Source organism: Capra hircus, chromosome 9 (assembly GCF_001704415.2).
Source record: "Capra hircus breed San Clemente chromosome 9, ASM170441v1, whole genome shotgun sequence".
Taxonomy (NCBI): Eukaryota; Metazoa; Chordata; class Mammalia; order Artiodactyla; family Bovidae; genus Capra; species Capra hircus.
In genome coordinates this window covers 62,195,772-62,223,543 of record NC_030816.1, presented here as the reverse complement: position 1 = coordinate 62,223,543, position 27,772 = coordinate 62,195,772, and the positions used below count along the sequence as shown (strand labels likewise).

At 40.2% G+C, this 27,772-nt stretch overlaps 1 protein-coding gene across 2 annotated transcripts; it reads left to right on the top strand.

The window, feature by feature from the left end:
- On the top strand, positions 3,123–26,957 carry IFNGR1 (interferon gamma receptor 1). Of its 2 annotated transcripts, XM_018053256.1 has the most exons (8): positions 3,123–3,324; positions 15,287–15,401; positions 16,059–16,222; positions 17,569–17,741; positions 19,672–19,858; positions 23,351–23,422; positions 24,065–24,192; positions 26,107–26,957. In XM_018053256.1, exons 1-8 carry the CDS (start codon positions 3,138–3,140, stop codon positions 26,653–26,655), a joined length of 1,575 nt encoding a protein of 524 aa, XP_017908745.1. In that variant the 5' UTR covers positions 3,123–3,137; the 3' UTR covers positions 26,656–26,957. The 2 variants fall into 2 exon arrangements, with proteins under 2 accessions (XP_017908745.1, XP_005684864.3); XM_005684807.3 differs by lacking the exon at positions 23,351–23,422.

Below are 27,772 nucleotides of genomic sequence, written 5' to 3'. Positions count from 1 at the left end.
GATGCTGGGAAAGATTGAAGGCGAGAGGAAAAGGGAGTGACAGAGGATGAGATGTTTGGATGGCATCACTGACTCAATGAACATGAGTTTGGGTAAACTCTGGGAGTTGTTGATGGACAGGGTGGCCTGGCGTGCTGCAGTTCATGGGGGTCACAAAGAGCAGGACATGACTGAGTGACTGAACTGAACTGAGGTTGCTTCCATGTTCTCGTTATTGTAAATAGTACTGCAATAAACATTGCGGGTATATGTATCTTTTTGAAGAGAATGCCCCACTGAAAGAAACAGGCAACCCCAAACATGTCCCTTTTCTGGGTGGTTGATATTCAATGACTAATCAATCTTCAGAGTTGAAGACCCAGCCACTCATACCAACTCAAAGATACCTCTAAAAGGCCTGGAAGGGATCAGCTGAAGTCTTTGTTAGGATGGCATCATAGCTCATCTCCCTCTGCTCAATCCTGTTTCCTCTACCTCCCTTTCACAGGAGTCAATCCCAAGAGCACACAAGAGCATGTCTGTACACTAATCTCCCCTAAGAGTCTACTCCATGGGTAACTCAACGTTTGATGGCTACTACAAAAGTATTTACTGAACTGAATTGAATATTATGTTCAATTGAATTGAACGTTATACTCCATAAACTCCTATACAGCAAAGTGAAGTGAAGTCACTCAGTGGTGTCCGACTCTGCGACTCCATGAACTGTAGCCTACAAGGCTCCTCTGTCCCTGGAATTTTCCAGGCAAAAGTACTGGAGTGGGTTGCCATTTCCTTCTCCAGGGGATCTTCCTAGCCCAGGGATTGAACCCAGGTCTCCCACATTGCAGGCAGACGCTTTACTGTCCTAGCTACCAGGGAACTTATTTATCCTTGTATCCTTGCACTGATTAGAAGGTGACTTTTATAAAGGGAGTGCTATGGTCTGATTGTTTATATACCACCAAAATTCACATGTTGAAATTCTAACCCTCAAAGGTGATAACATTAGGTAGCGTGACCTTTGGGAGGTGCTGGAGTCATAAGGGTGGAGCCCTCAGGAATGGAATTAACACCTTATAAAAGAGAGATCCCTCCCTCTTCTGTCAAGTGAGTAAACAGTTAGAAGCCTGCCACTTAGAAGAGTGAAGTGAAGTGAAGTTGCTCAGTCATGTTTGACTCTTTGTGACCCCATGGACTGTAGCCCACTGGGCTCCTCCATCCATGGGATTTTCCAGGTAAGAGTACTGGAGTGGGGTGCCATTTCCTTCTCCAGGGGAAATTCCTGACCCAGGGGTTGAACTCAGGTCTCCTGCATTGTAGTTAGACGCTTAACCGTCTGAGCCACCAGGGAAGCCCAACTTAGAAGAGTACTGCAGCCCTAACCTGCCCATGCTGGCATTCTTATCTTGGACTTGTAGCCTCAAGACTAGGAGAAATATAATCCTGTGGTTTACAAACTACTGAGTTTGTGGTATACTGTTATAACCACCCAAGCAGACTAAGACAGTGAACACCATAAACTCAACAAACAAAATATTACCCCAAACAATTTACTTGTGTTAAACTCTTCCTATTCAAAGTATGATCTTAGAGCTATGGCCATTGGCATTCTTTGTGTATTTTGTTACAAATGCAGACTCTCAAGACCCAACCTGAATCTGACCAACTGAATCCAAATCTGCATTTTAACAAGATCCCAGGTCGTTCATACTGATTTTCAGAAATACTGAGCTAAGGGGTTTATTATTATAAATTAAGTGATCTTGCTAATATTTCCTCTCTACATTGTACATCTTCATAATGTTTTTCTTAAAAAAAATTAATTTTAATGTACTCATGCCTTCTTTCATCCAACAAATACTGAGTCCCAAAGATTTCAACCCTATAGGGCTTACATTCTACAAAGATGAGAAAATAAACATCAAAATACATATTGTAGAGCGTGAGGGAAGGTGATAAATGCCCCTCACACACACACACACACACACACACACACACACACAACAAAAAACCAGTAGGGCAAGGTAAAGAGGATGGGAAGATGGGTTGCAATTTCAAAATTTTGCAGAAAGCCATAAGCAGACACTTGAAGCAAGCTAGGTAGTTAGCCATATGCATATCTAAGCATGAGCTAAGAAGGGTAGACGCCAATGTGGCTGAAGTAGAATAGGTGAGGCAATGCAGAGTAATAGGAGATGTGGTCATAGAGGTAAAAAGGCATATCTTAATGATGAGAGGCTGCTATTTAATAGCTGAAAAGGTAATGCAAGTTCTTTTTCCTCCAAGAATAAAGTAGTTCTTGCCCGAGCCAATTAGATTTGGGCTGTGACACTTTGCACAAACCATTTCCCAGCAAAGCTTCTGGTTCCTCAACTACAAATGCAGGGATTCCAGAAGCCATGTAAGGGCTCTTTCTGCCCGAAACTCTCAGATTCCCAGAGGCATTGATGCCAAAGGCTAATACGTGGTAAAGGAAGAATTATGGCTAGGTTGTGGCGTAGAACAAAGTTCTGCAATCCTCAGTTCGGTTCAGTCGCTCAGTCGTGTCCTACTCTTTGCGACCCCATGGACGGTAGCACGCCAGGCCTCCCTGTCCATCACCAACTCCCGGAGTTTACTCAAACTCATGTCCATTGAGTCGGTGATGCCATCCAACCATCTCATCCTCTGTCGTCCCCCTTTCCTCCCACCTTCAACCTTTCCCAGCATCAGGGTCTTTTCAAATGAGTCAGTTCTTCGCATCAGGTGGCCAAAGTATTGGAGTTTCTAGAAAAAGGATTGCAGAAGAGGAAGATGAATTACAGCAAGTAATGCCAAGCTTAAAGAACATAACCTTTGGACCCAAATGTGCTCACAAACGGGTGAGCCAAGATCGCCACCACAGACTGCCGTGCCCCTAACGCTGAGCTTCCACAGAGGCGACCTCTCTTTGACGTCCCACTGTATTCCAGCTCGCCTACCCGATTCAACCTTCTCGGCCACCTCAGCCTGCCCTCAGGAGCCCTAACTACCCCCACGCAGGCCGCCCTCCTCGGCCAGGCCCCGCCTCCCGGCCCTGGCCCCGCCTCCCGGGCCAGGCTGGCCTCCCAGTCCTGGTCTCGGCCTCCAGGTCCGCGCTTTACTTTCCCGTCCACGCCCCGCCTCCCGCTGGAGGGATGGTCCGCGGCGGAGGAAGTGACGCAAGACCTCAGCCCGAGGTTCGCGCGGGTGTATACCCGCGGTGGTGCTGGGCAGCACCGGCGTTAGTCTGGAGCAGCATGGCTCTCCTCTTTTTCCTCGTCCCTGTCTTGCTGACCGGAAGCTGGGTTGAGATGAGCGCCGCGAATCCGGGACTCTCTTCGGGTACTGTCGCTCGCGGCAGGGCCGCAGGCGGGTGGGGACGGGAAAGGAGGGAGCCCCACCGGCCAGGAAGCCCCGCCCGGGGTCGGGGCCGCGCCGGCGTCGGTCTTCGACGCCAGGCGGCGGCTTCGGGTCCTAAGGGGGCGGCCGTGGGAAGGTGACGCCGAGTGTCCGCGGTTTGCAGCCTTCAGTTCCCTTTTTCTGGCCTCTTCCGCGGTTGCCGAAACAAAACGCGTTCTCTTAATTCGTTTTTAAATAAGTGAGTTACCTGGTGTGCAGTTGCACACTGTGGCCACAGCTCATGATTTAAATATTCGTAAGGTCGGCCCCGAATTCTTAGACGTTCTTTCGCCAGCTGAGAATGATTAAAAGGCAGTTAAGTGGCCGTCTTACGTGCGAGTCTGGAAGTGGTTCAGGGCATGTACTGTCGAATCCGTTTGTCAGGCAGGTCTCGGCAGACCTCAGTTCCTCCTTTATCTCCGCCTGCTTAAAGAGATTTCCCAGGAAACATGTTTTTCTAAAGCTCAGTGTAGTGATAATTAGGCGCTTCGGTGAAATCAGTAAACTTTTTCTGCAAAAGAGACAAACCTAGATTATCGGAAAGCGGGGCATTCTGGAGCGTTTCCTCTGTGTACGCTGTTAGCAGCTGCCTGGAAGGGGTCAGGGCGACCCCGCCTCCTTTACTCTTGGCGAACGCGGGGTCTGCACCTGTGTTATGACTTACTCTGTGACCCTTGTTAGATGCAGTCCCTTCATATCCCGCTCTCCTTTGGCTTGCTCTTTAGAAGTCAAGTAAACAAATAGTTAAGTCATTCCTTGGAAGAGACATTGCACCGTTTGTGTTGGAAATACAAAAATAACTTCAGTTTTTGCCTTAAAGGATCCTGATGGTTTAACTGTTATTGGGCACTGTTGTAAGTTCTTATCACATCATTTCCCAAACGTCCTAAAAAGTAGATGCTGTTCTAGCTCTTATTTATGGATGAGAAGTTGAGGCATGGAATCTACTAAATTGCTGCTATTCACTGGGAACCTTGGCAGTTGGGTTCCAGAGTCCGAAGTACTTAACTCTCTTCTCTGCCATTACTAGGGCGAGTTGGTCACCCATAAGAGCAGTTTCAGTCCATTGTGATAAGAGCTAGAACTTACACATAGTTGACTGGAAAGCAACACATGGGTGCCTGACTCAGAAGGGGAATCAGGGAAGATTTCACTGAGAAGGTGACCCCAGAGTTGGAGCTGGAGGTGCGAAGAGACTTTGTGTGTGCAGAGGAAGGGCTCTGAAACAGCAAGTTGAATTTGTGGAATAATTTAAGCATTTTTGGTTCGATCCCTGGGTCATGAAGATCCCCTAGAGAAGGGACTGGCAACCCATTCCAGTATTCTTACCTGAAGAATTCCATGGCCAGAGGAGTCTGGCAGGTTACAGTCCGTGGGGTCTCAAAAGAGTTAGACAGGATTGAGCGACTAAACAACAGCAAAATTGTTGTTTAGGAACCAGTTGGTTGGTAGGAACCAATTAATGAAGTACCTTGTCATGTGTAACAGCAAAGGACAGAAACACAGCTTCAGCTCACTTCGACAAAAAGAGGAGTTTATTGGCTCGGAGAATCCAAACCAGAGTTAAAACAGAAATGTGGAGATGTCGGCTGAACCAGAAACTCAAAGTGCCAAGACCCTCCATTTTTTATTACTTACTTTGGCTATTGGCAGCCTTCTCTACTTGGCAGGAATTATGGATGTTGACAGGCTTTTGGATTTTGACATCTTGCAGCTTCCTCCACCCTGGCAAAATCCCAGAAGAATGCTCCTGACCAGCTTCGGTCAGGTGCCAGCTATGGGAAGGATACCGTTGCAGGTGGTAACAGTAGGAGAATGCCAGGAGGGAGAGCCATAATATTCCTGAAAGAAGTACAGGTGCTGAGCCAACAAAATAATAGGCTCACTCTTGCTCAAATCAGTGGGTAGCCATGGGATTATTTTCAGGAGATCAGTGATTTTATGCAGGATCAGATACGCCATTTAGAAAGACCATTCATGTTAGAGGATAGTTTTGAGATAGATTCAAAGGAGGGAGGCCACATAGGAGGCTGCTACTTAAGCCTGGGAGAAGACAGTGGTAAGTTTAAATGGGAAAGAAGAAATTAGAATAGAGAGTCAGCATAACTTGGGGATGACTGGATGTGGGAAGAGAGGAAGAGAGTGACTGAGGTTCCTGGCTAGGGCAGAGCAGTAAACCAAGAACAAGTCCCTTCCTTCTGAGCCCGGAGCCCTCCTGACCATGGGCCCCTCGTGACTACACAGTTCCTGCGTTCTTGATACCAGCCCTGGGAGGAGGATTGCCTGCCTTTCTCCACAGGAAGATCTGTAGCCTTCTGTACTTTAGCATTGTATAACCACAGGTGTCAGCTACCTTTTTCCAGTTTGTTCTTCCACTCTGGGTATTATCTGAAGAGCAGACTGCTTTAAAACAGGAGTGGGGCTCTTAACTCACCTTCTCCACTTGATTATTAGCTGTTCATTCTCTGACTTTAGGTAATGCTCTGGGTGTGTTGAGAATTTTCGTTACTTTAGATTCTATATGTATTTCAGAGATTCAGAATACTTAAGTCAGTGCATTTCAATTATATTTATTGAAGAGGGTATTAATAATTTGTTTCCATTTTATTCTGATTCATGATTTATATGGGTTTTTGAAAGATCCACATTTTGGTTCTATATAAAGGAAAACCTAAAGAACTCAAGAAAGAAAGAACCCCTTTAAAGACTGAGCTAAATGGATAATTAATGGCTGCATCTTAACTGGACAAAGAAAATGAAAGATGAGCCAGAATTAAATGAGTTCCTAACAAAAAGGAATCAGTTACTTGTAATTTTCTTATTACGGGAGTGTCTTTGTTTTAGATTATCCCAATACTAGATATCCATTTCAATCATGTCCATGCTAAATAAATAATTTAGTATACTGTTCAGATTTTCGGTGACTGTCTTGTAATTGTGATAGGATAATAAATTAGGCAAAATTACTTGAAGCAAATGCTTATGAAGTCATCAGAAAACAATTATCTCCAGTTTCTATTTATATTTTTTCCCCACTTTTAGTAAACTATCACAAAGATGATGCTTACACAGCTTTTATTAATTAAAACCAACAAAACTTTGCACACTGTCAAGTCTTTGAGTAACTTCTCTAAGCTTTTTTTATTCCCCCTCTCTTTTCGGTAAAAAGATATAAATACTACCTCCTTTCTAGGACGGTTGTGGTGTTTAACTGAGATAATGCATAATAAAGCTTTGCTCATAGCTTGTCCAGTAAATGTTTCATATATGTTGGTGACTGTCATTCGATTATGTGCATCATTTTCACAAATATATGTTTTAAATATTGCATTGTTTTAGTTATGAATGAGAAATTGTATCAGCTTTAAAAACAAACTCATCCAGATCAATATGAAAAATTTAAAATAAGCTCCGTGACTAACTCCTTCTTCCAACTTTTTCCCATTCTTCCTAAGATTGAAAAGTCCTGTTTCATTTTTTCTGTTCCTACACTATTTCTGAACTTAGAGTGAATCAGTCCAAAAGAGAATTAGCCTTGAGAAATGAGTTCTCTCAGGGACTAGGTGGACCTCGTTCAATTAGAATTTTATTGGCATGCCAAGCAAACCCAACTAGATGAAATTGAATAAACAGGAACAATAATACAGCACTGCATTTCGGATCGGAAAAGTGGCTGGGAAGAAGTTTATTGGATAAGCCCTAATTTGCTTGTGGTTTCTGCGAAAGACCTGGGGAGCTTTAGTTCATTACAAATTCAGCGTAAGCCACGATTTGATAGAACCATCTCTTCAGAAGAGTATTTCATTCACATCAGTTACATTTTTTTTTTTTGTTTTAGCATCTCAGATTAATTTTATTTATTTTTTTCATTTTTATTTTTACTTTATTTTGCTATACAATACTGTATTGGTTTTGCCATACATTGACATGAATCCGCCACGGGTGTACATGAGTTCCCAATCCTGAACCCCCCTTCCACCTCCCACCCCATATCATCTCTCTGGATCATCCCCGTGCACCAGCCCCAAGCATCCTGTATCCTGTATCGAACATAGACTGGCAATTTGTTTCTTACATGATAGTGTACATGTTTCAATGCCATGGGCCTTACATTTTAAGGGAGAGAGTGAGTGATAAAACCTGCAGACAGGAGGAAGAGAAGACTTCAGGGACAATAGAGGTCTTGAAATAGCTAAGGAACTCTGGAAGGTGAAACAGACCTGAAATATTTTAATGAACTCACTTGAACCCTTAGTTCTAACACCCTTTTTATGAAGCTACAAGGAAATAATAAAGGAATTTTAAATAGGATCATTTTTCCTTTCATTTCACAAAGTGATAGATAGGATTCCTTTCAAAGCCCCCCAATATTTAAATGTTTCGGTTTTAAAACTTTTATGAATGCTTGAAACACCATGTGCAAGAATTCTTAAATGTCTTTATTCAGCTTAAATTTAGAGGATGGTGCTATCAATATTTGCTAAGACAAGTTGGAAAGCACTAAGAAAAAGTTATTTTATCAGCATCGTAAAACCAGTAGATAGATCATAATCATAAATATATTCTGAAAATAATGCAGAAGTCTTGATGTTTTTCCCTTTTTCTGCCTGGATTTCTCATGCCATTTCTTAATTTGCTGTGTAAGAAGAAACCTTTGTGAAAATGTCCATAACCCCGCATCTTTAACATGAGGAAGTTGTTAGATATTTTGAGAGTTGCTCACTCAAAAAAGAGTCTGGATGCTTTAAGTTAAAGAGTTTGTTTTTGAGTTGTAGTGTCAGATGACTTTGAATCCTCCAAAACAGTTTACTTACCGGCCACTGTCTCCTTAACCTCTTTATGCTTCTCAGTTTGTCCTTCCCCTAGAGAGGTTGTGAGCAGATAGTTGAATGATGTCTATGCAGTGCAGAGCTCTGGTTTGCGTTTAGATGTACACAACTTTTGGGACTTTCCAGATGGCTCAGTGGTAAAGAATCCGCCTGCAGTGCAGGAGATGCCAGTTTGATCCCTGGGTTGGAAAGATCCCCTGAAGGAGGAAATGGCAACCACTCCAGTATTCTTGCCTGGAAAATCCTATGGGCAGAGGAGCCTGGTGAGCCACAGTCCATGGGGTCGCAGAGTCAAATATGATTGACCATGCTCACATGCACTCACATAAATTTTTTATCTTTGAATGCTATTATATAAAAATCAGTGAACTGCTGTGACTGTCCATCTTTCGGTTGAGGCACAGATGCTTTCAGAGGCTACAGGATGGCGCATAGGAGGCTGCCTGCACCCCTGTCCCCGTCCCTGCAGAGGAAATCTGGAGGTGTCTGTAATGGTGTGCTTCCCCCCTGCTGCCTTTCCCAGTGAGGATCGTAGAGCTGTCCTAGCTACTGGTTTAGGGGATTCGGTGACACCTCCATTGCCCCATCTAGCGGCAGGGCTTCACCACGTGCTGAACTTCATTTGTCTTTTCTGTCCTTTCCCTTGTTGTTTTTTCATATCCTTGCTCTTTTTTTCATATGTTATCACCAGGAAACAGTCCGCTGTAACCAGATCTCTCCTTTTTATCTGCTTTGTAATTAGAATGTTATGAAAAGTGATTCTTCTCTCCTTTGTTTGATTTTGTTTAACCTTCAGCTGCTAGCTCTAAAGGAGTTTGGGGAAGCAGATCTTAAGAAAGAGCTGAACTTGACTCTGGGTTGTATGCAGATAGAATGCTATAAGGACTCTGAACCCATTCCCAAAAACAACATGTGTTGCAGAAAACTTCTGGGCGTTTTTAAGAGATGAGAACATCTGTAAGATGATCCTGCTTCATGAGATACTCCTTTAACTCCATTCTCTTGCTATTTCTACACATTTTTATTGACATAGAGTGCGTTTATTATGAATAGAAGTTAGCTGTAAGCCTCAATTATTTTAAGCTGATTATGTAGCCATTTAAACTTTAGGTTACAAAATTCTGAAACTTAAGGAGAAAACTGCTCATGTCTACTTTATCATGTGATTTTGGCAAGGACGACAAAAGCAGATGTCTGATCACCACATGGTTTCTCTTCTGGTAGCATTAAAACCACAGATTACATCCTTTGATGTAAATATTCAAAAGTCTCTTCTATAATCTAGTAGTAATTTCTGTGTTTTAGAATCCATTGAAACCTCTTTTCCTACTACCTGTCTTGATTGCTTTGAAAGCTGTGATTTACGTCCTTGTCCTAGTCTAATCATGCCAAGCTTTTACTTAAATTTTGGGAAATATTTATTCACTCTAAAGACGAATGCAACACAAGTTTACTGCTGTTTGTACTTCATAATGTATGATTCAGTAACCTCTTCTTAAATATAAATGCACTTTATTTTATATTCTAGTACATAGGTTTATTTCTATATGCCTTTCTCTCAAATGCAGAAACTAATTTCAGATTGGGTACATACATATTCCTACTGGGAATAATTTTTTAAAAGGGACTTAAAAGGAAGTGAAGGACTTGTCTTTACTGGAAACTGAGGATCCTTGTTACATAGTGGCAGGAAACTTAACACCCATCACCTTTAATAGCAGGGAAAACAGGAAATGTGCCTGGTGAGCCCAGTGACCTAGCAAAGGTTTCCAGGCAGATTGAAGGTGCCATGTGATGTCTTTTTATTTCTTACTGTAAAATACAAGGTTAGAGAGAGTAATCAAGGGAAGGGCTGTTAAACAAAAGAAACCAGGACCTGATGGTTTGTAAATTTCTCAGCTACTAACTGCAGTCATGAAATTAAAAGACACTTGCTCCTTGGAAGAAAAGCTATGACAAACCTTAACAGTGTATTAAAAAGCAGAGGCATCACTTTGCCGACAAAGGTCAATATAGTTAAAGCTATGGTTTTCCTAGTAGTCATGTATGGATGTGAGAGTTGGACCATAAAGAAGGCCGAGCGCCAAAGAATTGATGCTTTTGAAGTGTGATGTTGGAGAAGACTCTTGAGAGTCCCTTGGACTGAAAGGAGATCAAACCAGTCAATCCTAAGGGAAATCAACCCTGAATTTTCATTGGAAGGACTGATGCTGAAGCTGAAGCTCCAATACTTTGGCCACCTGATGCAAGGAGCTGACTCATTAGAAAAGACCCTGATGCTGGGAAAGACTGAAGGTGGAGAAGAAGAGATGACAGGATGAGATGGTTGGATGGCATCACCAACTCAATGGACCTGAGTTTGAGCAAACTCAGGAAGATAGTGAAGGACAGGAAAGCCTGGAGTGCTGCAGTCCATGGAGTCGCAAAAAGTTGGACACAACTCTGAGAATGAACAACAAGAACAGCAAAAGATGCTAAAATTAAGAAATGACATCTGAGGGACGTTCTGATTTATTACAAGTTTTCTTAACATTAGGTATCTTATGTAGTTGCAAAATTATATTTATATGTGTGATTGATATTTGATATTAATGTTGAATTGACCCTAGAGGAGGATGCCTTTAATTTCCTTCTCAACCATAGAATGTAAACTGTTTGAGACAGGTTGCTTCATGAAGTTGGGGTGTGACCACACCATAGAAGGAGCCCTGTTAAGGAAGCTCAGTCCACCCTGCTGTGTATGGCCACGGGAACTCGACTAACACCGGGGCGAAATCTGGCAAGTCCAGTGCTTCCTGACTATCTGCAAGAAAATTGCTTAGAGAACTAGCGATGATAGATACCAAAAGCCGTCAACATTATTCCAGAAAGGGAAAGTAGAAAAATGCTGACTGATGACTGGCTACAGGTCAAAGGGCATATTGAGTGTTTGAACATGAGACATCCTTCCAACTTCATAATTTCAATCTTTAGGTACAAATTGTTCTACTACTTTGGTCAATAATATGGAAATTAGAGATTTCAAGAGACACCAAGGCTATTTGCTGAGCAGGAAGTGTAAAACATATTGGTTTATCAAAAAATTCTGTTTGTCTTTTGTTTTTTATTGAAGTGTAGTTAATTTTCAGTGTTAGTTTCAGGTATATAATAGTGACTCAATATTTTTAAATTATACTCCATTTAAACTTATTAATCAACTATATTCCTTGTGCTGTACAGTGTATTCTTATAGCTTATTTATTTTAGACATAGTAGTTTGTGCCTCTTAATCCCCTACTCCTCTCTTACTCCTGCCACACCATTGGTAACCTCTGGTTTGTTCTCTATATTTGTGAGCCTGTTTCTTTTTTGATACAGTCAACCATTTGTTTTTAGGTTGCACATGTGTTTGACTTTTTTCGCTAACTGTAATACAGTCTAGGTCCAAACATGTTGCTGCAAATGGCAAAATGTCATTCATTTTTTGTGACTGAGTAGTAGTCCATTATATGTGTATGTATATATGCGTATATGTATATTATATATACATACACAAACACCATATCTTCTTTATCCATTCATCCACTGATGGGCAGTTGAGTTGCTTCCATATATTGGCTTTTGTAAATAATGATGCTGTGAACATTGGAGTACACGTATCTTTTCAAGTTAGTGTTTTTGTTTTCCCCAGATATATGTATATATCCAGGAGTGTGATTGTTGGATCGTATAGTAGTTCTATTTTTAGTGTTTTGAGGAACCTTCATACGGTTCTCCATAGAGGCTACACTGATAGACGTTCCCACCAACAGTGTGTACTAGGGTTTCCTTTCCTCCACATGCTTACCAACATTTGTTATTTATAGACTTTGATGATAGCCATTCTGACAGGTGTGGGGTGATTTTGAATTCCATTCTCTCTTTAATTTTTCTTCCTAAATAAAAATGATTCCTAAAATTATGATAAGGCAGGGTTTCTCAGTGTTCGGCACTGATAGTGTTTTGGACTGCCAAAATGTGGAGGGCTGTCTTGTGTATTGCAGGATATCAGCAGCATCCCCAGCCTTTGTCCCTTAGATGCGAGTAGAACCCCACCATTACCATGCCGTTAGGAGAACCAGACTGTCTCTCGACAGTGCTGCATATCCCTGGGGGACAGAGCACCTCTTGTGGAAAACCACTGAAATAAAGGGAAAAATAATGAAAAAAGGGGTGGGGGATGACAGTAGAATCCCACTGTCCTTGAGGACTTCCCAGGTGACTCAGCAGAAAAGACTCTGCCTGCCAGTACCGGAGACACAGGTTTGACCCCTGGGTCGTGAAGATCCTCTGGGGGAGGAAATGACGGCCGACTCCAGTATTCTTGCCTGGAAGATCCCATAGACAGAGGAGCCTGATGGGCTGCAGTCCAGGTGGTTGCAAAAACCCAGACGTGACTTCGTGACTGAGCATGCAGGCATACACTGTTTGTTTACCTAAGTAGCTCTTGATCTGTGTTCTGCTTCGAAACAATAATGCAATTGCTAAATAATTGTAAATTAAGGCAGTGTACCAGTTTGGCTTCAAATATTGGAATTTTTGTTTTGGGAAAAAATATGGTAGGTGTTTTCTTCAGCAGTAAGCAAGTATCCTATGTATGTGAAATTAACACCTCACTTGACAGGTGAGGGATTCTGAAACAACTCTTTAGTAATATAGCAAAGAAAGAATCCAGATTTCTTAAGATCCAACCCAGGGAATATATTTCTTATTAGAACAGTCTACTAGGTATAAGGCTACTGGGTATAGGGCTTCCCTAGCGGCTCAGTGGTAACGAATCCTCGGGCAGTGCAGAAGATGCAGGTTTGATCCCTGGGTCAGGACAATCCCCTGGGGGAGGAAATGGCAACCCAATCCAGTATTCCCTATAAAATCCCATGGACAGAGGAGCCTGGGGGACTGCAGTCTATGGGGTCACAAAGAGCCAGACACAACTTAGTGAATAAACAACAAATAATTCGGTATAAATTTAAGTGATTATCATTATTATCTGGAATACATTTTTTAAAAGTATAAACTTTTGGCTCTCTTTGAGGTTTTTAGGATGACAGGTTATGTTTGGAAGCGACTGCACCTGACCACATTGCTATTCATTCATTCATTTTAGCTGTACAAGCAAATCATGTTTGATGGAGTTTTCTAGATAGGTAGGATTGAATGCTCTTACATTTCAGGTCATATTGCTAACTCTATACCTTCATGTTTGTTCACGGAGAAGGGCAAGAAAGGAGAGGGAGATAGAGCAAGAGAGAAAAGGAGGAAGGGAGGTGTGTGTTCAGTTTTCTATTGGGTGGTGGACAATAACCATTTACACCCAGCAGGGGAACAAATGGCAGCTTTTAGTAACTAGATAATGGTTGTGGTAGAGTTTGATTATAAGATGTTAAAGTGACTTCTGCCCTGTTTTCTTGTGTAACACTTGCACATCTTATCAACAGACATTTTCTAAAATGGTTTAAAAGAGCAAAGGCAGGAGGAAATACAGAGTATGTTTTGAAAAAAGCCCTGTTCACCTCAGAGAGCAAAATGCTGATGAAACTGGACTGCTTGATGGCTCCATCAGGCAGTCGTTCGGTATCTATTGCTGTGCTGGAGAAAAGGCAGTAAAGGTGTAACAGTGCTGAGTGGAGGGTTGAGAGCCCAGGTAGCACTTGAGAGTGAAATTGACCATCCCACTTGTGGCCAGTTCTTCTCTAGACATTGAATACAGTCTTTGGTACCAAATAGAGAAAATTCTAGTGATTAAACGAATTGAGGATTATTACTGCAGTGCAATTATTGATAAAAACTCCTAAGACATTCTAGGAATGTGTTGCTCATATTATATTAGTATTTTTTTAAGTCAATTGTGTTTTATGTTTACTGTGGTAAAGTATTAATGTAAAATTTACCGTTTTTCTTATTATAACTATGCAGTCCAGTAGCATTAAGTATATTAACATTGTTGTGCAGCCAGCACTCCATCTCTGGAACTTTTCATGATCCCATATTGAAACTCTGTACCCATTAAACGTTAACTCCCCTTTGTCTCCTACCCCCGCACCCGCCCCTGATAACCACCGTACTAGTCTCTGTCTCAATGTATTTGATTATTTTGTATGCTTCATATTAGTGGAATCATACAGTATTTGTCCTTTTGTATCTGACTTATTCCAATTAGCATAATGTCTTCAAGGATCATCCATGTTGCAACAGGTATCAGAATCATCGTATTCGTTTGTAAGGCTGAGTAACATTCCATTATATGTATATGCCACATTTTTTGTTGTGGTACAAACACTCAAGATGAGATCTACACTCATAAAAAACATTTTAAATACAGCAATTGTTGTTGTTGTTGTTCAGTCACCAAGTCATGTACAACTTTTCAACCCCATGGACTGCATACAGCGCGCCAAGATTAGCTGTCTTTCACTACCTTCTGGAGTTTGTGCAAACTCATGTCCGTTGAGTCGGTGATGCCATCCAACCATCTCATCCTCTGCCACTCCCTTCTCCTGCCTTCAGTCTTTCCCAGCATCAGAGTGTTTTCCAGTGAGTCAGCTCTTCACATCATGTGGCCAAAGTATTGGAGCCTCAGCTTCAGCATCAGTCCTTCAGTGAATATTCAGAACTGATTTCCTTTAGGTTTGACTGGTTTGATCTTCCTGCTGTCTGAGGACTCTCAAGAGTCTTCCTATAAGTAAACAATACAGTTTTGTTAGTTATAGGCACAGGGTATACAGCAGATACTGAGAACTTACTAATCTTGTACGCCTACTTTTATACCCATTGGACACAATCCCACATTCCCCCGTCCCTCCACCCCCTGGTAACCACCATTGTTCATACTGTATTTGTGTGTCCCTTATATCACAATGTTGTTTCAGTAATTTAAAAGGAATTAGAATGCTTCTGTACATTGTTTAATAAAATTAATTTTTAGAAATTCTGAATTTAAATAAATTTACTATCCTGGTGAATTCTTCAAGTGTATGTTTGGCTTCTTACATTAAGGTTTTGTAATGTTAGTGTTTGTTGCTCACTATGATCCTTTTTACTTTTTGCATCTCTTGTAGTTCCACCACCAGCCAATGTTACAATACAAGCCTACAACTTGAACACTGTTATATTTTGGGATTACCCTGTTATGCTACAGAATCCTATGTTTACCGTACAAGTGATGAACTATGAGTGAGTGTCACTTTTATCTTTTTATCCTGTTTTTGCCAAGGCCTTTGCACATCTCATAACTGATTCTTCCATCATCCTTCCTTCCCATGTGGCAGAACTGCCTGAACTACTTAACGACATCCAGATGTAATAAGGATGCAAGTTAATTCTTTTCAGAATATTTCCTGCCTCTTGGTTCATCTTGTGTCAGATTTAGGGTAGAGGAGTATCACTAACTTCTGACATATTAAGGCATGACGAATAAAGCTTACAGTTCTGTGTTAAAACAGCCAAGTCGTCTTACTTCGTATAGTGTATGTATGAAGTAGAAAGAAAAAGTTCAGCAGAATTTTTGGCAAGTGTCAGGGGTTATTATATGTTGGATTCTATAAGTTATGACTGTTAATGGACTCTAGATTTGTTTAAAGCACAGATTTTTTTTAAATTGCATGTGGAATGTGGTTTTTACAGGTCTTATTCTGAATTGAGCCTCTTTATTGTAAATGATTTTATAGATCTTCTAACCAAAGAGTGAAGGTTTCCCACTCTATCTAGCTTCTTCATCCTGTTCTTATTCATCTCTTTCTATCAGCTCCATGCTGTGAATGAACAGCACAGCACGGACAGAAATGGTTTATGTATTAACAGTAAAAGTTACCTTTGTGTTCTTTATTTTAGGGACGGGAAATGGATGGATGCCTGCAATACCTCCGAACGTTATTGTAATATCTTTTCTGTAATTAATGATCCATCGAGTTCTGTCTGGGGTAGAGTTAAGGTCAGGGTTGGACAAGAAGAATCTGTCTATGCACAGTCCAAAGAATTTATTTTATGCAAAGAAGGTGAGTAGAATGTATACATGTCTGAATTTTAATTTCATTCGTGTCTTCTATATATATTTGCTTTTATAAGCAGTTGCTAAAAATTATCACAATGCCCTCAGGAACATTTGGAGGAATTTAGGGAGTTCCTGTCTTCTCTTCGCCCAAGCCCCACAAAATAGAGCTAAGAGGTGCCCGCCACTTTGCCCTTCTAAACCTGAGAACTGCTCTCAGTCTTCCCCTCAAGGCCTCTGGCAATTTAACACATTTAATTTAACATTTTTAACACATGACAATTTTACAGCTCTGTAATCTCTTCAATCACAGTGATTTTTCAGTTCTTCACGCTGCCGACATCCCATTCCCATGATCTGACTGAGCTTCGTTGTCACCTCAGGCTCCAGACTCTTCAGGGCCCATTCTTTTTTGGCTAACACCCTACCTTGTAGCTTTCATACCGTCACTCATGGGTAAGAGAAGTCTGTAGTCACATGGTTCCTTCCCAGTCTTGTAGCTCTTTAATGCCTTGCCTTCTGGCTTCTCTTCCATCCTTGTTCAGCTTCCATGCTTTATGACTTCAACCACTGCCTGGATTCTGCTCCTTCCTTTTGGTTTGTGCCTACTTCGTCTCTTCTAAAAGCCCTGCCTCTACCTGCCCTTGAAGTAGTTTCATTCCCCAGAGTCCACGCTTCTGTCACCTGATAATTATACTATCTGTTATGTCAGATTTTTCCCACACAGATTTATCAAGGTCATACTATGTGCCAGAAAGTATGCTAGGCCCTAGGGTATAATTGGTGAATAAAAACAGATCTGTCAGGCACATAGGAGGCATGCAATAAATATGTGAAAAATAGATAAATGGTTTACCTACAAAGTTCCAGACATCAAAGACATAATAATAAATATTATGGAATCAGTGAATAGCTAGTTCTGATTTTCGTAGTAAAAATTGAATGTATTTTGCAAACTTTCATGACATCTTTGTGCCATGTGTCCATAGGCACTGGAAATATAAAGAGTTTTGATGAGAATTCAAAGATAATTACAATGCCTTTTCTGAAATGTGTTTTAAAAGCATGCTCTGTTTTCTGTTTAATGATTTTCAATCTACAGAATCAAAGATAAAGGAAAGATAACTTCATAAAGCTTCTTTTATGTCAAGGCTTTTTACCAAGATTCATTAAGGACAGTTAAAATATTTTCTGGATGTTTGTGGAATGATTTAAATGCAGTCCTGCTTTAGAACAACAACAACAAAAAGAGTAGATTGATGGATTGAGTTTGGTAACATTATATAATATGCTGTGGATCACAGTTCCAAGGCTGATACAAATTGTACTTCTTTTTTGTTCCCCACCCCCCAGGGAAAGTTGGACCACCTAAACTGGGTATCAGAAAGAAGGAAAACCAAATCATTGTTGATATATTTCACCCTTTAATTACTGTAAATGGAAAAGAGCCAGAACCTATGTATGATGATGAAAATACTTGTTATACATTCACATACCATGTATTTGTGAGCGTCAATAGAAGTGAGGTATGTGTTTCTATCTCATCTTTTTCTACATTGAAATTTTCCTGTTGTTTGCATAAGTTGTTTTATATGTGGTAAAATGAAAGTAGAATGTTTATGAATATTCAGTCAAGACTCATGGCTCATCAGTTTTAGTAAGAAAAAAAGAAATATATGTTGAAGGGAATCAGTACTGGAGTTAATCTTTAACACTGGCCACGTGAATACATTTTAAGTTTTTTCTTTGCCAACAGTGTGGTTCTAATCTAGACTCTTAACCTGTGTATCTCCATTTCTCCACTGGTAAGATGAGGATAGCTTTAATCCTTTCTTCCTCATTGGTAGTGATGTGAAGTAATAAGAAGTTCTAATTGGAATCTCTGTCTTTGAAAGAAGAAGCTACCAGTACTTCTGTAGGACATGATTGCACCCTGGCAGTGACGTGCAGCCCACACTTTGCCTAGAATTCTTCTGTTGCATCCACTTTCCACAGCACTGCCATTCCTTAACTTAACAACATTTGTCAAGCACATGCCTGGTGCCTTTTAGGCCCTAGGAGTAGCCGTGAGCAGTGCAGACAAAGCTCCAGTGATAAGTATCGTGGGAGAAGCGCAGAGCAGGGAGGAGGGCCGGGCGCAGGGTGGGGCCGTTGTGATTTCCAGCAGGGTGGCCAGGCCTCGCTGGGAAGTGTTACTGGAGCCAGGGCTGGGGGAGGTGAGGAGGTGAGCTCCTGGACGTACCTGGGGGAAGTTTCCGGCAGAGCCTGGCAGAGGCACGTGAAGGGAGCAGCAGGGCGCTGGGCAGCTGACATTGCAGGGTTCACTGGGGCCACTTCTCTTGAGGCATTGGAGAGAGCTGACTCTTCTCACTGAGTCGTTGTGCCTTATGGAAGGATGTTAGGAGAAGAAGGACATCTGTTTTAGGTTGTGAAACATCACTTTGGTCGCCAGCTGAGTTGTCTTTCTGAAGTGCTTATCTGACCATGTTACTTCATTGCTTAAAACCCTTTAACAAGTCCCCATTAAGTACAGAATCATTTCTAAATTCTCCTCCGTGGCATGCCCCCTTGGCCTTCATAATTTGGCCTCTTGCATCCTTTCCAGCTACATGTCTCCAGCCTTCCAGCTTCATCTTCATTTGTGCTCTGGTGAACTGCTTACTGTTCTTGGTCTCCTGCAGGTACCCTGCTCTTTTGCAGAATTCCCTTCTCCACCTTGTCTACTCTGGAGAATTTCTGTTTATTCTTCAGTATTCAGCTGGCAAATCAGCTCTCCTTTGAAGTCTTTTCTGACCCCATGGACTGTTTCCTCCTCTGTGGTCCGGTTATTCCTCATTTCACAGAGTGGGGCTTTCTCTTACAGTCCTCGTCACTCACTTGCATTTCTTTCTTGTGTCTCTTGTACTATCATAAGTTACTGGAGGTCAGGCACCACTTCTTACCTTTGTGTCCTTAGGCCCTAGCACAGTGATCCGTGCACTGTGGCTGGTTGAATGAATAATAAGCTCCCAGAGATTGCTTCAGTCCCTTCCATGTATTATTGCCAAGAGATGCTCCGGCAAGATGCCTGAGTTATTCTTCGTATGAGATGCTCGTCTCTCTCACCAGCTAAGTTTCAGGCACTATAGAAATAGGACCAGTGAGCATTTGTTGGTTTGACAGCTAACACTGAACGTTTCTGCTATTTGAGTTTTTATAGTCATAATCTATATTTTAATTTTTAAATTTATAATCTCTATAAAGAACATTTTAATGGATTTATAGCATCATGCATCATGCTGTGTTGAAGTAACAGGTTGGCTTACTGTTTGAATATCAACACTATGTTCAGACATGTTCAGCACTCATCATGTCTGTGTTTTTCTTCAAATGTTCGACCAGGATAAGTATGGTGATTTTTTTTTTTCCCAAATTAAAAGGTGCCGTGCATTTTCTTTGTTTTCTTCTTCTGTCCAGACCACGGATAAAATGTACACAAAGGAAGAGGATTGTAATGAGACTCAGTGCTTCTTAAATATTCCTATGTCCTCGCTGAATTCTCAGTACTGTATTTCAGCAGAAGGAGTCTCAGAATTATGGGCTGTTACAACTGAAAAGTCTGATGAACTTTGTATTACATTTTCTGATGATAACAACACAGAAGGTAAGTTGTTACAATTTTTTCCTAAATGTAGGGCTGTGGTTTAGTCCCTAAGTAGTGTTTGATTCCTTTGGGACCCTGTGGACTGTAGCCCAGCAGGCTCCTCTGTCCATGGGATTTCCCAGGCAAGAACACTGAAGTGGCTATTCTCCAGGGGATATTCCCGACCCTGGGATCTAACACACATCTCCTGCATTGGCAGGTGCATTCTTCACCACTGAATCACCAGGGAAACCCAGTATAAGCAGTGATCACTAAAATGGTAATGTGAAAAGAGTTGATTTTTAATTTCAGTACATCTCTGCTCTTTACAAAAAATATTTCGTAGTTCCATTCTTCAGAAGTTTAAAATTAAAAATAAGGCCATTTTTCAGTCTTAAAAGATACAGAACAACCAATTTAGAAAGCCATGTGATGACCTTTGACCCAGCAAAGAAAAATTGTAACACATAAAGTTGTGTGCATAAATTTCTGCATTTCAGGATTATGAGTAAGGACATACATCAGTTTGTTACTCTAATATAGCAAGATGTTATATATCCATTAAAATATTCTTCCTGGGGACAGTAAGTTTATAAACTAAAAAGTAGGGATGTGCACTGACTAAAATTGTGTTACCTGGGAACTGGACAAGCACTGGAAATTAACATTCAAAAATAGATAAAGATTGGTTTAAATCATAGATTATAGGTCATTTTTATAACACATTCTTAAATGTTTTCATTTTATTATTATCTTCTTTAACAGGCATTCTCATTTGGCAGGTACCTTAACAAAACTTCGGGCTTATTTTTGATGTTATGAAATTTAAATGTTCATTATAGATAATTTTTAAAATATAAAAAGCCAGAAGGAAACAAAAGCTGTAGTTCTGCCATCCAAATGAATACTCAGTTATTCACAGTTTGGTGGGGCTTTTTCCATCCTGTTTTTTCTTTTGCTTTGTAGCCATGATCATACTGTAGTACAACTATAACTTAGTATATGGGGCTTCCCAGGTGACTCAGTGTTAAAGAATCTGCCTGCTAGTGCAGAAGACACAGAAGACGTGGGTTGGTCCTGGGTCAGGGAGATCTCCTAGAGTAGGAAATGGCAACCCACTCCAGTATTCTTGCCTGGAAAATCACATGGACAGAGGAGCTTGGCGGACTATATATAGTCCGTGGGGTCACAAAGAGTTGGACACAACTGAACACATACACACACGCTAAGCATATGCTATAAATATTTTTTATTTTACATACTTTATTAATAGTATTTTTGATGTCTCTAAAATATTTTATTATGAAGATCATAAGTGAAGTGAAAGTCGCTCAGTCGTGTCCGACTCTTTGCAACCCCATGGACTATACTGTCTGTGGAATTCTCCAGTCCAGAATACTGAAGTGGGTAGCCTTTCCCTTCTCCAGGGGATCTTCCCAACCCAGGAATTGAACCCAGGTCTCTGCTGCATTGCAGGCAGATTCTTTACCAGATGAGCCACAAGGGAAGCCCAAAGATCATATTTAATGTTTCTCAATTTTGGGAATAACTGGTCCATGTGTCTTTATAAATCATACTACTTTGGTGACTGTCTTTGGGTGTGTGCGTCTGTGTATGTATATATATATTATGTTGTTCAAGTATTTTTAGAGTATATTTCCTAGGTTAAAAATGTACAAAAAATTTTGTAAATTTCTTTTCGAAGAATGAAAATCTAGCCTGAAGAATCAGACCAAACACTTTAATGAATACTGAAAACTTTTTAGGCCATTATGTTAGGATTCCAAATAGATAACTTAAAATGATGCAATGCATTTAATATCCTTTTGTGTTATGCTATTTTGAGTAAGAAAATGCATAAAATTTGAAATAATGCAAATACTCCAGATTTATTTAAAAAAAAAAAAGAAATCCTGAGTTACAAACCAGACTGACAGGTGGCTGCACAGTGGTACCTCTGTGGCTCATATGCAGGCAGCATTCTCTACCTGTCCACTCCAGTGCTTTTGAGCAGGGTGCTGTGTTGCTTATATGGTTATTTTATCTTTTCCTATTATAAAAATTTTTTTCATGTCCTCTAACAGGTGTGATACAGGCATTTACTTTAGTAACTTCCAGAGTTATTCTGTTTTTTTTGTTGGAGTATGATTGCTGTTAGTTTCTGCTGTACAGCATGATGAATCAACTGTGTGTGTATATATATCCCCACCCACCCCCATCCCACCCAGTTAGGTGATCACCAAGCACCAAGCTGAGCTTCCTGCGCCTTATAGCAGGTTCCCACTGGCTATCTGTTTGACACATGGTGGTCTGTGTATGTCAGGCTGATCTCCCAGTTTGTCCCACCCTCTCCCCTCCATGTCTGCATGTCTGTTCTCTACGTTTTCATCTCTATTCCTACTGTGGAAATAGGTTCATCTGTACCATTTTTCTAGATTACACATATATGCATTAACGTACCATCCTTGTTTTTCTGACTACGCTCTATATGACACATTCTAGGTCCATCCACATCTCTACAAATTACCCAATTTCATTCCCTTTTTTACGACTGAGTAATATTCCATTGTAAGTGCTTACCACATCTTTATCCATTCCTCTGTTGATGGACATTTAGATTGTTTCTCTGTCCTGACTGTTGTAAATAGCGCTGCAGTCAGCATTGGGGTACACATGTCCTTTTTTAAAATATATTTATTTTTTAATTGAAGGATAATTGCTTATAGAATTTTGTTGTTTTCTTTCAAACCTCAACATGAATCAGCCATAGGTATACATAAGTCCCCTCCCTCTTGAACCTTCCTCCAATCTCCCTTCCCATCCCACCCCTCTACATTGATACAGAGCCCCTGTTTGAGTTCCCTGAGACATACAGCAAATACCCATTGGCTGTCTGTTTTACATATGGCAATATAAGTTTCCATGTTACTGTCTCCATACATCTCACTTTTGAATTACGGTTTTTCAGGGTATTTGGCCAGTAGTGGAATTGCTGGGTTGTATGGTAGTTCTATTTTTAAGAAACCTCCATACTGTTTGCCACAGTAACTGTATCAGTTTACATTCCCACCAACAGTGCAAGAGGGTTTCCTTTTCTCCACACCCTCCTCAACATTTATTGTTTGAAAATTTTTGATGATGGCCATTCTCACTGGTGTGAGGTGATAACTTCATTGTAGTTTTGATTTACATTTCTCTTATAATTAGTGATGTTGAGTATCTTTTCTTGTGCTCTTGACCATCTGTATGTCTTCTTTGGAGAAATGTCTGTTTAAGTCTTCCACCCATTTTTCGATTGGTCTGGTTTTGGGGGTTTGTTTGTTTTTTTTTTTAGATTCTGAGTTCCAGGAGCTGTTTCTGTATTTTAGAGATTAATCCTCTTTCCTTTACTTTGCAAATATTTTGTCCCTTTCTATCTTTTTGTCTTGTTTATGGTTTCCTTTGCCATACAAAAGCTTTTACGTTTCATTAGGTCCCATGTGTTTATTTTTGTTTCTATTTTCATTACTCTAGGAAATGGGTCAAAAAAGATCTTGCTGTCAGAGTTATTATTTCAAAGAAGTAACTTTGGAATAGAAATTAAAGGTAATAAAATGCTGTGAAGGGTGGCAAACACCACCACAGCATGTGGAGCACTGTTAATTTGAAGAGAAGACTGGGAAAAAAAATTGAAGATTGTGCTGTGAAAATAAAAAGCAGCATTAGAGGAAAATATACAGTCGTGATTGTAGGTGTTTGTGCTCTGAAACAAACCTTCCCTGTTTTATATTATTCTTTATATCTGGTTTACATTCAAAGGGACTTTATTCCTGTGCAGCTTGCCTGTATGTGTGTATTTGTGTACATCTGTGTATTTTATTAAGTTTTTGTAATCTTTAAATAACAAAATGTAACAATTCAGAAGGGTGGGACTAAAGACATACAGTATTGGGGTGTGTAAGGAAATTATTATGAAAAAGTCATTTTAGGCACACTGTATGACAGTATAGTTGCATAAAGTTTAGAATCTGAAAGCTGGGAGGAATCGCATGGTGATATCTTGGACAGGTACCTAATTTTTTACTCATGTCTTTTGACTTCTGTGTCAGTGTTCTTTAAAACTCTGACCATATTAATTGCCAGATATGTAAATCCATTAAAGAATAGCACTGAGACTGTGTAACTATTTGATGGATCCAGCACTGTTCGCTTGCAATTCTGATTTGTGATTTATTTCCCTTCTCGTAGATCCTGTTTGGATTCCTGTCGTTGCTGCTTTACTCCTCTTTCTTGTATTTGCTGCAGTAGTTGTATGCTGCATCATTAAGAAGTTGTATCCAATTAAGCGAGAAGGCACCAAGTTACCCAAATCCTTGGTAATATATTTAGATTTTTTTTTCTTTATCTATTTATAGTTGGCTCTTGAACAACATGGATTTGCACTGCACAGGGCCACTTCAGTATTTTTTTAGTGAATATATTGGAAAGTTTTTTGGAGATTTGTGACAGCTTGAAAAAAAACTCACCATATAGCCTAGAAGTATTGAAAAAATTAAGTGAAGTTAGGTATGTCATAAATGTATAAAATGCATGTAAATATAATACACAGGGTATATGTTAATCAGCTATTTATGTTATTGGTAGGTTCTGGCCAACAGCAGACTCTTAGTAGTTAAGTTTTTAGAGAGTCAAAAGTCATACGTAGATTTTTTGACTGCAAGAGAGGCTCAGTGTGCCTAACCCTTGTATTGCTCAAGGGTGAACTGGACACTAAAATGTTAATTTAAACCTTTTTGATAATTCTTCGAATTTTGTTTTTAAGTAGAATGATGCTCAGCTGTATGTCACCTATCATAAATCACTCAATCTCCCACATACCCAAAACCACTTTTTTGTTTTATTACTATGCAGCGGGTACCTTTTTATATGAGGGGCAGAGGCATAGTTAGGCCTCAGTGCTCAGGAGCTTAAAGTCAAGTGGGAAAATGATAAGGACTCAGTGGTTGTCCAGTGCAATCTGAGGGTTGAAGATCGAGGTTTGTATACATGCCAGTGAGGACTCGGTCCATCTTTGTGGGGTTGGGTTAGTTATGGCTTCTCCAGGGGCAGTGATAGCTAAACAGTCTTGAGAGGCAGAGGAGCTCATCCAGGTACCGAGGGACAGTGTGTGCTAAGGCCCACTGTCAATAAGGTGTGGCTTTCGGAAACCTGCAAATACAGAAATGCTTCATGGTAGTTGAAGAGTAGAAGGAAAGATGACCAGCAGTGAGTCTAAACTAGAAGGTTGACATTTTAATGCCTGACATTTTAAAGTATGATGAAAAGAACATTTAAAGGTGCCAGAATGATAACTAGTTAAGTCAGATACGACAGGAATCATACCTGTGATATGTAAAGGGCACGTTTAACTTTGTTATGGAAACACTGTCTTTAAGTAGAGGGGATAAGAACTGTCAACAGTTAGCAGACAATTCACATATGAATTATTAACTACTAGTGGTTATGGCAACCCACTCCAGTGTTCTTGCCTGGAAAATCCCAGGGACGGGGGAGCCTGGTGGGCTGCCGTCTCTGGGGTCGCACAGAGTCAGACACGACTGAAGCAACTTAGCAGCAGTGGTTAAGCACAAACGAAGCTCGCAGTGTGCTACTTTACACCTACTAGAGAAGGAAAAATAAACCTGAATATCCCCTAGTACCTTGTAATAAAAGTAGTGTATGCTGGCAAAAAAGAAATTTTAATCCTGAGGAGTTGATAAGTATGCAATGGGTGTACAAAGTAGCAGCATCCTAAGCATGCCACACTCTAAAAAATTAATCCTTAAAAAGATAGTTTCATAAATAAAAAGAAGTATAAAAATATTAACTTCAGCATGTTTTATAAATGGTAAAAATTCGAAGACCTTAACACTTAGATAAATGATTTCATCATCAGTATAAAATTATTGAGCCTATGCAAATTAGACTATAAAGACAAATGGTGAAACATTACCTAGAATAAGTAACTGTATTCCTATTACAAATGTAACGTGCGTGGTTGTTGAAGGTAGCACACAAAAAGCAACATATGTTGGTGAGATAGTGACTTTCTAAAAATTTGTTTTTAATCTTAATGGTGTTTCCATTGAAAAGAAAGGCAATTAGCAGACTATTCACTGTTATCCTAAATATGCCAATGAGTGATACATTTAGTTACCCTCTACCCTTTTAGACCTTTTTTTTTTTTTGTGAGGTTAAGCACTTAAGTGTAATAATTTATTATGTTTAATCACTGATTTCTCTTCCCTTAGCTGTCTGTGGTGAAAAATGCCTCTTCAGAGGCAAAATTTGATTCAAAAATGATATCACCCATCACCTACCAGCCAATTGCCGTAGAAAATGAACAGCTGTCCCCAGGGACCATTTCAAGCCTACACACTGAGGACAATCCAGAAAAAGTGGAACACGGAGATCTTTCTAGTGAAATGGAAGTGGTGACCATTGAAGAAAATATTTCTGACTTGGCCCCATGTAGTCCTCTGACCCCAGAGAGAGAGGATTCTATCCACACAAGCAGCAATCAGTCTGAATCCTGCAGCATCACTTTGAATGCGTATCACTCCAGAGATGGCTCTGATAGTGGCCTGGTGGTGTTAGACAACTGCTCCAGCTCAGAATTTCCCCCAAGTAATAAAACTGAAGTAAAGACTGAAGGACAGGACTTCACAACGCTGAGAAACACCACCACCTCCTTTGGTTACGATAAACCGCACGTGTTAGTGGATCTGCTTGTGGATGAAGGTGGTAAAGAGTCCTTAATTGGTTACAGACTTACAGCAGACTCCGGAGAGTTGTCATGAGATGAACCAAGATCACAAACTGGGAAGGAGCTGTTTTCCTGAAGAGCTTTTCCACTTTGATTCCGTGAACAGATCCATGATTTCAGAAATGGCGTCATCTTGATAGAAATCAGATGGAGTGTCATGGTTTAGATGAAAGTGTAAAGAGCTTGTTTGGCCTTGTCACTTGTCGTCTGAAAACTGCAATCTCTTTTAAAAAAAAAAAGCCATTGTCACATGTGAACCTTTGCGTCTACATGTTAATGGTGAACATAACCCTGCTTCCTGTAGGTGTTAACTCCAGGGTCCTTTCTAACCACTTTAAGAGAGAATAAAGATTGTTTTCCTTTTTGTGCCTCAGCATGGTATTTGTTTTGGGAAGTCTGTGTATATATACTTTCAGGAGAAATCCTGAATGCTTTTCAAAACTGCACTTAAAATTGCCTTGAAATCCATAGTATTAAATAGAATGTGTAAGTAAAAGCATGTATGTATATTTTTATGAAATGTTACCATTGAGGGATATTTTTTAATAAAGTAACTTTAAAATTCATTTTTGCTTTCATTTATTCATTTAGCTGGGGTGTTTTTTATTCATTCACTTGTTTCTATCCATTAATATCATAGAATCATTTTCTAATTATTCATATCTTTAAAACCATCCTAAAAATCGCCTAATCTTTAAAAATGGTCTTTTTGTATCTATATCTTAATATTTAGCAATCAGTGTGCATAACACACACAAGGAAAACCAAAAGTTTATGTTACACAGAAGTTTGGAGAATTACTAAGAGGATAGGAATTTTAAGACAAATTAATTAACTGACCCCCAAAAATGTTAAATGCAAATTTACATGAGTAAATTAACAAGCCATGAGAAAAACATATTTCTTCTCACCTATAAGTGCAAATTAGGTTGTGGAGGGCTCCCTGCCTCACCCAACTCAGGCCTCTGCTCACCTCCAATGGCAAGAGCACCTTGCTGACAAGCTCTCCCCCTGCCCCCTGCTTCATCTTTACGGCACTGATCCTTGCCTGAGGAAGCAGTCATGTGTCTGCCTCCACATGTAGATGCTAGGATATCAGCTCTCTGAGAGGAAGAACTTTTCTAATCCCCTGTAATATTTCCAGACTTTAG

Excerpts from the sequence above, each read along its gene's own strand:
- IFNGR1 (XM_018053256.1), top strand. The coding sequence starts at position 3,138 with ATGGTCCGCGGCGGAGGAAGTGACGCAAGACCTCAGCCCGAGGTTCGC. Across the intron at positions 16,223-17,568 it reads ATTTATTTTATGCAAAGAAG|GGAAAGTTGGACCACCTAAA; the intron begins GTGAGTAGAATG and ends CCCACCCCCCAG. Across the intron at positions 17,742-19,671 it reads TGAGCGTCAATAGAAGTGAG|ACCACGGATAAAATGTACAC; the intron begins GTATGTGTTTCT and ends TCTTCTGTCCAG.